Below are 10006 nucleotides of genomic sequence, written 5' to 3'. Positions count from 1 at the left end.
TATCATATAATTCACAATAAAACATTAAAAAAAAAAAAAAAAGCAAGTTCATAATGTTGAAGGCTAAAGTCTTATGTTTGCCCAACGGCTGCCTGTCTACCAGGCGGGGGCCTCCCCTGTGTGATACCACCCACCCTTTCTCCTGAGCCTGTGTACCTGTGCTGCCCAGTCAGGGAAGTGCCGGAAGTCAGCTCTACAAAGCTGGTTGGTTTTTAAACCCCTGTTTTGATGTCACTAGGCAAGGAGCTCTGATAGTGTAGTGGTTAAGAAACGGGCTGCAAACTGCAAGGTCAGCAGTTCAAAACTACCAGCTGTTCCACAGGAGAAAGATGAGGCATTCTGCTCCTGTAAAGATTTACAGCTTCGGAAACCCTGTACAGGGTCGCTATGAGTCGGAACTGACTCCACGGCACATAGCCAGGCAATCCAATGACCTTATTCTGCATATAGCTGCAACTAGAGAACAGATACAAATTACAGAGGCTCAGCGAAGTCAGGCCTTACAGAACACTTTACTGAACAAACTGGGGGCTTCATCGGGATAAATGGGAGCCTTGAAAGTGTAAGAGATAGGAACATAACCCCTGCTAAGGGGCCAAAGGGGGAAGGACAGTGTATTTGAAAAGAAGCTGAGCTGGAGGAAAGGGAGAAAGCAAATCCTGGTGGTCAGTTTGAAGATTATCCAAGATCTTGGTAGCTGAGAGTTGGCCAGTGGAAGTCGGTGTGCTCAATCAGTCAGGCATACATAGAAACTGCATTGGGTTATAAACCAGATACTGGAGATTCCCGTTCGCCTTAGTTTATCCAAGAATATGTTGAACCTACAAGGTAGGAGTAGAGAAAAAGGTGAGATGCTTGGGCTCTGTCCATTTTAGAAACCAAACCTTGTAGTTAATGGAAGGTGGAATCATTGTTGTATTCTTACACAGGAAAATCAAATGGAAGTGGAGTGGATCTCTTGGGCTCAGAGTGATCATATATTCTGATTTGTGAAATAGAGTCCCTATTATGCCTGTTGTCCCCTTTCACTCTCAAAAGTGACCTGGTTTAGCCAATAAATTATACAGTTTCTCTGACGCGGTTGTTGTTGTTGTTAAGTGCCGTCAAGTCGGTTCTAACTCATAGCGACCTTTTAAACGGTGTCTGAGGGGACCTTGTGATTCAAACCGACCTTGTGGTCCAGTGCATTATCCTGCAGTGCCACACCAGGACTCCCTGACTTTAAGTGTCTTAAAAGGGAAAAGATGAGAATTGGTGATGAGGACTGGGGAGAAGTAAAGACATGGTATGATTGGCTCATAAATGGTACCCAGCACTGGGCTGGGTTATATTACTGTGCCTCCTTCCAATTTGGCCTTGGACATGCCCCTATCTCTGTGTTTTCCCTTCTCACCCTCCACTCACGTAATAATGCCAGATTCCTTTTGACTACTGTCTCCCTTATCCCCTTCTTTCCCAAAATACCCTTCTAGATTTCTGTGTGACGTATCCTTATCCCTTGATGGGAGCTGATTCTGTCAGTGACAGATCTGCCAAGGGCCTAGCCATCCTGAGTGGACCAAACAATACTCAGACCACCCACTTAAGACTGGGACCCCTAAGACTCACTTTTTTTGTGGCAGCTGATCATACAGATGGATTCAGACTGGAAGTTGTTATTGTTCCCTTGACAACCACCATAGATGAATTTGTGGCATTTTTCAGCTTTCTTATCATACCACCAGCGTGGGATGTAAGCCAGGCAGGGGCCCTTATCCTTTGTCATACTGCAGATGTCTGCAGGGAGACCACACAACAGAGATATTTGAGAGGTGGACTTCTACCTCTGTCTGAACATTGTTCTCATTATCGCCATTGAGAATCAGGTGATTTTGACTCAAGGCTCAGCTCTGAATTTTGTGTGAATCTTAACCATTCATTTTCTTTCTCTGATTCTAGATGTCCTCATCTGTAAAACGAGAACATAAAATCCCACCTTGCTTTTCTTACAGGGCTGTTGTATGGAGCAAATGAGACCATACTACATTACTTCTTTTGCTGTGTCTCCCTCATAACTGAACAACTCAATCTAGCTGATTTTATCTCTTAAATAGTTCTCCTTTACTTCCCTTCTACCACTTTCTTAATTCAGCATCATTATCTCCAGACAGAACTGCCATGCAAGGTCACCAATTGATCTCCAAGACTTTTCCAACCTACTCTACATTGACTTACAGAATTACTGATCTATTGGGCTTAAGATAAGTTTGATTGAACCCCAGAAAAGACCTCAGAATCTGTTTCCTCTTCCTCCTTTAGCTTTATTTCTTATTCCGTCTACTGACATCCACCATTGAACTTTGTGGTCTGAAAATATCATGCTCTTAGACACTTCTGTGCCTCTGTACATGCCTGGACTATCTAGTCATCTCTTGCTAACTAGGCACACTCCAATTCTCTTCATCCTTCCAAAGCTTCCTAGACATCAACTCTTCTGTGCTGTCTTTCCTGGTTCCATTCTTCATACCTGTGAGAAACGTTGTCTATACTGACAAACACTCAAGTAAACCAGTCTGTACTCATTTTAGCGAGAGTGAGGTTTTCTTTATTTGATTTAGCAAACTTGGGCACCCAGCCCTGTAGACATGGGCAGACGCGCCACATGGTCCTCCACAAACAGTTTTTATTCTTGTCCCCCTAAAAGCCTCTCCTCCAGTTCCAGTTCTCCATATACAATTCTATGGTGCATCCCATTTTCCCTCCACCCACAGAAGCCAAAATGGCTTGCCCAAGGTCTTAATGGCTGTATTTTTATTTAAATTTCCTCTGGTAGCGTAGTGGTTACGAATCGACCTGCGAACCACAAGGTCAGCAGTTCGAAACTACCAGCTGCTCCACGGGAGAAAGATGAGGCTTTCTGCTACCGTAAAGATTAACAGCCTCGGAAACCCTGTGCAGGGTCGCTAGGAGTCGGAACCGACTCGACGGCACTTAACAACAACAACAACTGTTATATTTATATATTTACTGTTGCTCCTGAACTCCATGCTGAGGGTTGCTCAATGTACTCAGGAAGGTCAGAAAAGATTTTCCTGGAAACAAGGATCCAAAATTTACGATCTGAAAGACGGGTATTTGGTAGATAAGGTTGGCGAGAAGAGCTTTCCAGGCATAGAGAGGAGCATGAACAAAGGTCATGTGTTGGGAAGCAGCATGGGAAGGCCTAGAGAGGCCAGGGGCAGAGAGTGAACATGAACATGGTAAGAGATGAGAAAGGTGAGGAAGGATGAAGCTGGATTAGACAAGTAGACTAGATAAATTTCTGAAGAGTTCCTTATAATCTTTATTAGAGCCCAATGATCTAGTCAGAGGATAATAAGTGTAGGAGGTCAAACATGGTCAGAAAGGACTGGAGAAAAAAGCCAGAACATACAAAGTGTATACCTGTGTCTTATAGTTTTCATATCACCTGACAGAATCTTGGCAGTTGACAGGACTTCAGTGCTACATGGCATCTCAGAGAACACAGAAGAACAGCTAAGAGGCCCTGTGGCCCAAGATCCACGCTTACCTTATGAATGAGGAAACAGGCCCCGAAAGGCGAATGGTATTGCCATATGAGATACTGTAATAGAGGCAGAACTGAAATCAGATCCATGCCTCCCAAGACCCACACTGCCAGGATTTGTATTAAGTGAAGGATGCACCCAGACTTTTGGTCGGAGACCAACCCAGTCCAATGACTCAGGGGAGGGGTCTGACAAGGATAAGGGCATTAGGTAGTTAAGGGGTCTTTGTGTTACCTTGTGTGAGGTCTAAACATCTCCTTCCACAGCTGTATGTGCAACACCTCAGGTTTCCCGGGCAAGGTTTTTGTGCAGAACATTGGCTCCTTTCTTGGATTTCACATTTTATTCTGATTCGGGGACATCTATCTAAGGTAGGGGAAAATATACTCCCTTGGGATGTTGAAGGGGCCAGTCATGCTCTCATCCCAGGCCCACTCTGGCATTAGGGTAGCTTGTCTTCACTTCCCTGTCCCCAGAAGGGGCTCAGGATTTTCACAGTGCTGCCTCATAACCCCAGCCCTATAACAACTCACCATTTCTTTTCGAAGCAATTCCCCCACCTCCTGCAAACCCTCACTACCTTCAAGTTTCCAATAGAAAGACTCTCTCCTTTAGGGTCTTTGGACAGTCTTCTGGGAGCCACTATAGCATGGGATTGAGATTCCCATTTTCAGAGTCAGTTAATGGAATTTTGAAATGCCGTAAACCCTTAGCATCATGCACCTTCCCTGAACCATGATTTCCTCATTTGCCTCAAAGCGTTACTTTGAGGATCGATGCCACCAAGCTTGTAAATCCATTGTCATGTTTTCTGGGCATAATAATAATAATGACTAATATTAATGAAGCACTTACTACGTGCCTGGCCCTTTTTTCCTTTAATTCTCATTCCAACTCTGTGGTTAAGTCCTATCAACGCTCACATTTTATAAAGGAGGATTCTGAAACAGAGATGATGTCAAATTGCCTAAGGTCACATGACTACTGAACAGTAGCAATATGTGTGGTTTCTGAGCACATACTGTTAACTACTACTGAATGCTCTGTATGTTTTAGCTGCTAACTATGGAGTTGTCATAGCTCAGCATTTCAAAAGACTTCTGGAGACTTCTTTATCCCAAAGACAAGGTTCCCATGTAGACATGGAAGTGGGGAGAGTATGGGGGCTGAAATGGGAAGGTTTGGAAGTTAATGAGGGTGGTGCTGGAGAGGTGGCCTGTCTTTCTTGTAGGAAAAGCCCCTTAGGATTCCTAGTTCCCCTGGTCTGTTTCATGAGCACCAAGCTCAGGCCCCTCCAGGAGGACGTACTCCTCAGAACAGTGGTATAGGCTCAGATGCTGCAGACTCAGGTTCCTGCATTCACCAAGGACATCTTACCAAGAGGAAGAGGGTAGAAAGAATGATGCCAAATGTATCACCTCCCCGCCACCCAGAATTCCAGGCTGAGGAGGAGGGAGGGGATATTCCAAGGCTATGGAATTGTTCTTTGTTCCTGTCTCCTACTCAGGTTCCCGTTCTCCAGAGCAAGGACTGAGTCCTCAATACTTACTGCCTCTGGAGCCCTCAACCAGCCCAGGATCCTGGACATTCTGCAGGAGGATGAATGGTACCAGGATTGGGAGAAGTCCCGAGAGGCCCATTTTAGCAGGACCTGGCCTGGTCAGTGGCACTAAAATGAAGAACTGCTGCTCAGCAACTCTTGTCTCTGAACTCTAGGTGCCCTGGCTTAACCTAGCACCATAGGAGCTAACATCACTGGAGAGAAGCCAGCCACGCTCCCTCTGCTGGGGAACACCAAGTCCCTGGAGCCATGAATTGGGATTAGCTAGTACCAAAGCCCCTGCCCTGGAGGCTCTTGTTAGAGAACTTTAGTTCTCAGAACAGGGCTGTCTGTTTGGTCAGCCAGGGAGTGGGAACAAAGCTTGCAGGGGACTTTCTAGACTCACTGAGTGGGAGTGAATGTTCAACTCCAATGTCTTCAGGTTTCCAGGGGGAGTTTAGAGGTTAACAGTATCCTCCCTTTCCATTTTCACTCTTCTCACAACATGTTTATTATTTTCTTGTCTCTTTTCCCCCGCTATTTCTTTTTCTCCTCTCTGTGCTGTTTGCTGTCTTTGACTCTGTGCCCTGCTCTCTCTTTCTGTAATTCTTTCTTGCCTGGATCTCTTTCTCCATTTCCTGTACTTTTCTTACATCTTTCTCTTTGGGCTACTTCTTTTCTTTAGCCATTGTCAGAAAGTAAAGGTGAGTGTGGTGCTGGGGAGGAACCAGACTGACTACTAAATCTTCCGATAGTTTTTTAAGGCCATGGAAACAGAGATGATGTTAAATTGCCAATGTTAGCAATGTTGAGAGCAGAATTTATTAGAGCTAATGGAGAACTTCTATCATTGGGGGCAATTTCGAATTTAGAATAGGTGATGCAGGAGGGAAGTGATCAATGTTAGCCATGACTTCAGAACTAGCGGCAGCAGTGAGGTCTAAAGATTGTTCTACTGAGTCTCCCAACTTACATCTTGAAGCCTCGGTGAAAGAGTGGACTCAGTGTGGGGCATGAGTTAATCTGAACAATGCAATGGGTATTGTTCACAGGCATTGTTGTTGCCACATTCCAGTACACTCTTGGAAGCTGTAGGGGACAGTCCGGTGCAAACTGACAGCATCCATCTCAAGTGCTAATGTTGTCTCTGCTGTAGGTTTTCTCTGGCTCCATGAGAGCTTGCTCAGCTTGCATATGGGCAGTTTGGAACAGCAAGGGATTTCATAACTCGGGTATCCAGTGGGACATGGGATTCAATGAATCTATGCCTCCACTCCTCTACCACTGGAGACAGAAAAGGAAAATTCAGAGGCAAATTTTACATGGTTCCTGAGACGGTCCCGAGCTGGAAAGATCCCCCGTTCTCCAGCCCATTGTCAACTCTTCTCTCTTAGCTGTACCTTGTGCTACCTGGGAGACTTCCCAAATAAATTGCTTGTATCCATGCCTTTATCCCAGGGTTGGCTTCTGGGGTATCTAAACTAAGGCAATACCCATGAGTCCTTTTCTTAAAGGCTTTTTGCAATTTTTGAAGAAAGAGAAGAGGCTAATAATATTCCAAGAGCTCTCAACTCTCAAGGTTCTGATTGTCCTCATTTTCTGTAAAGCTGTTGCCAGAGGCCCCAAGTCTGCAAAGTGTCATGTGCGGAACAGACCTGAATGAGTCAGTGTCAGAGGACTAAGAAGAGCACTTTATTGGGGAAAAATTGGGAGCTGCACAGAGATAACAGGGGCCCAGAAAGTTGAATAAAAAGGAATTAGGCATAGAGAAGGGACCACAAGGGGAGATACTATGTCTGAAAAGAGGCTGAACTGGAGAGAGAGGCAGTTGCCAAGGCTCTGAAAGTTTTTGGAAACGGCAGGCCTTGAAAAGCTGAGCGAGGAACAATGGAAGCCAACTTTGAGCATCAGTCAGGCGCACAGAGTCTCGGGTCCTCAGCCAGATCCTGGATAGTTCCAGAGTATCTTCAAACCTTCAAAAATAGGAGCTTTTAGAGAATGGAGGTGAGGACTAAGTAAGCAGTTTGGGCCTAGCTTATCTTTGGAGCCAGTTCTAAAATTATGTTTGTACATGTTTTCACAGAAGAATATTAACAAGTAGGTTTCCTTTGGAGGATTATGTATGTACATGACCAAAAGCACCCCACTGCTGCTGAGTCGATTCCGAATCACTGAAACCCTATCAAACTGAGCAGTACTCCTCAGGATTTCTGAGACTGTAAAGCTTGATGGAGCAGATTAACCTTATCTTTGTCTCAGGGAGCGGCTGGTGGTTTTAAATCATCAATCTGGCAGTTCGCAGCCCAATACTTAACCCACTGCACCACCAGGGTCCCTTACACATACACACGTATCACACAAATATATGAGCCCTGATGGCACTGTAGGATGAGCACTGGACTGCTAACCCTAAGGTGGACAGTTCAAACCCACTCACCAGCAGCTCCATAGTAGAAATATGAGGCTTTCTACTCCCATAACGATTTATAACCTCAGAAAGCCTTTTGGTTGGTTTTGTGCCATGGAGTTGGTCCTGACTTATGATGACTGTATAGGATTTCCAAAGCTGTAAATCTTTACGGGAGTAGAAAGCCTCATCTTTCGCCTGCAGAACAGCTGATAGTTTCGAACTGCTGACCTTGAGATTGGCAGCCCGACTTGTAACCACTATGCTATACAAAGTCATAAGAGTTGGAATGGACTCAATGGCATTGAGTTTGGTTTTGGATATATATACACATACATGAAAATACACACACATACTAGTGTGTATCGTATGCATATGAATTCCAGTTTTTCATAAACTGAAGCCCCCTCATCTATATATGAAAAGCCAGTTGCTGTCAGCTTAATACAAGAGCAACTGAGAGTGTTCAGCTGTCTACATCATCCAGGGATTCCCAGAGGGCTATTTCCTTAAAGGGAAAAATAATGGGAGGGGATTGCTGGTGAAGCATTGTGATGAATAAATGAGTGTCCTGGAATGGTGGGTTGTCCAATAATGTCTGGTCTAGGCTGTTTGTGGCACTGTAGGGTAAGTACTGGATCACAAGGTCGGTTTAAACTGCAAGGTCGGCGTTTCAAACTCACTAGCCTGCTCCTCGGCAACCCTATACAGGGTCACTTGAATTGGAACCTACTCGACAGCACTTAACAACCACAACAAAAGGCTGCTGGACGTGATCTTCTTGAATTGGTCTCTGAGATTTTGCCACGTCTGCATCCTCCTTCCACCCTTCTTAGCTCCCTTCATACTGGCCAGTTTTGACTAATGGCCATCTTCTTTCCCAGCTTCAGTTTCTAGAAAGCCACTCTGTCTAGCCCTCTGTGATGTGCATTCTCACCCTGTGATGGGAGATGCTCTGTCAGCACCAGGTCTGCCAAGGTCATAATCTTCCTGGCATGGGCTGAGCATCACCCAGACCTCCCAACATGACCCTGATGAGAATGAGAGACTGGGGTCCTTGGGACTCACGTCTTTTTGGCAGAAGTTCTGGCAAAGGGCTTCGGTTTGGAAGTTGTTGTTGTTCCCCTGGCAACCACCATAGATGAAGATGGAGCAGGTGTTATTTTCCTTATCGTACCACCAGCGTCGAAAATAAGCCATGCAAAGGCCAGTTTCTTTGGGCAATTTGCATATGTCTGTAAGGGAAGAGCAGAGTTAAGTTCTCAAGTGTTGTCTGGGTAAGAACAACTGTTCTTACCCAGGAAAAAAAAGCAGGCTCCTTTTCCTTTCTCCTAAGCCTCACAGCTTTGACATATTTACATATATTTGCACAACTGTTTGGAATGTGCATTTCTAGAGACCATTGGCCTCTCTCTTCTCTGGCTATGAAGATACTTTGGTTCCTAATTCAATGTGTGTACATCAACCACTCACTTCACCTTCTGGTCTTTGACTTCCTCATCTATAAAATAAATACACAATATCCCATCCTACTTGCCCCCCAGGGCTGTTGCAATGGGAAAATGAAGCCACCCTCTGGACCTTCTTAAGTTGTCAGCTCCTTGAGTGTGTCTACATGTTTGACTGTAGTACAGGGTCAGGCAGAAAGTAGCTGCTCATCTATACATCCCAGATAAATAAAGGGTATGGAAGTAGCTTGAAAATGATAAATCATAAGCAAATGTTCTTCACACTGTGCCAAGGCAAGGGAATATGGGATCTTAAGTAAAGGGCAAGTTCACATAGGACAGGAGTAACTTTTCAAATGGCCAATAACCTTTTCCTCCCCGGGAGACTAATTCTCTATATATTGAGCATATATATGTGTGTGTGTGTTCTGGTGTGGCACTGTAGGATTAGCATTGGACTTTGAACCACAAGATTGGCAGTTCAAACCCATCAGCTGCTTCTTGGAAACCCTATACAGGATCGCTATGAATCAGAACCGATTCAACGGCACTTAACAACGATATACATATGTTTCTGTTAAGGAGCAGAAAGCCTTATCCTTCACCCATAGAGCGGCTGATGTGCTTGAACCATGGGCCTTGTGTTTGTAGTCCAGTGCTAACTGAATTTATATATATGTATATGAACTGACTCGACAGCACTTAACAATAGCAATATACATATGGTGGTGGTTATATGCTGTGGTGGTTACGTGCTGTGGAGTTGGTTCTGACTCTTAGTGACCCTGTATAGAGTTTCTAAGGAGGGGCTGGTGAGCGTGAACCACCGACCTTGCAGTTCAAACTGAACTTACAGTCCAGTGTATTAACCCACACCACCGCATCAGGACTATATATCTATGTATGTTGTTGTTGTTGTTAAGTGCCGTCGAGTCGGTTCCGACCCATAGAGACTCTGTACAGGATTTCCGAGGGTGTAAATCTTTACGGGAGTAGAAAGCCTCATCTTTCTCCCGCGGAGCAGCTGGTAGTTTCGAACCACTGACCTTAAGGTTCGCAGCCC

At 44.9% G+C, this 10006-nt stretch overlaps 1 protein-coding gene across 1 annotated transcript in view; it reads right to left on the bottom strand.

The window, feature by feature from the left end:
* LOC102810935 (kunitz-type serine protease inhibitor 6-like) overlaps window positions 1-10006 on the bottom strand; it is a 23472-nt gene that overhangs the window by 1807 nt on the left and 11659 nt on the right. Inside the window, exons 3-5 of the mRNA XM_006839337.1 lie at window positions 8560-8730; window positions 3783-3914; window positions 1609-1776 (exon numbers count right to left, since the gene is read on the bottom strand). Coding sequence (XP_006839400.1) covers window positions 1609-1776; window positions 3783-3914; window positions 8560-8730 — 471 coding nt within the window. The remainder of the gene's footprint in view (window positions 1-1608; window positions 1777-3782; window positions 3915-8559; window positions 8731-10006) is intronic.

Source organism: Chrysochloris asiatica, unplaced genomic scaffold (assembly GCF_000296735.1).
Source record: "Chrysochloris asiatica unplaced genomic scaffold, ChrAsi1.0 scaffold00023, whole genome shotgun sequence".
NCBI lineage: Eukaryota > Metazoa > Chordata > Mammalia > Afrosoricida > Chrysochloridae > Chrysochloris > Chrysochloris asiatica.
Note: the sequence above shows the minus strand (reverse complement) of the source record. Positions and strands in the feature narration are given on the sequence as shown.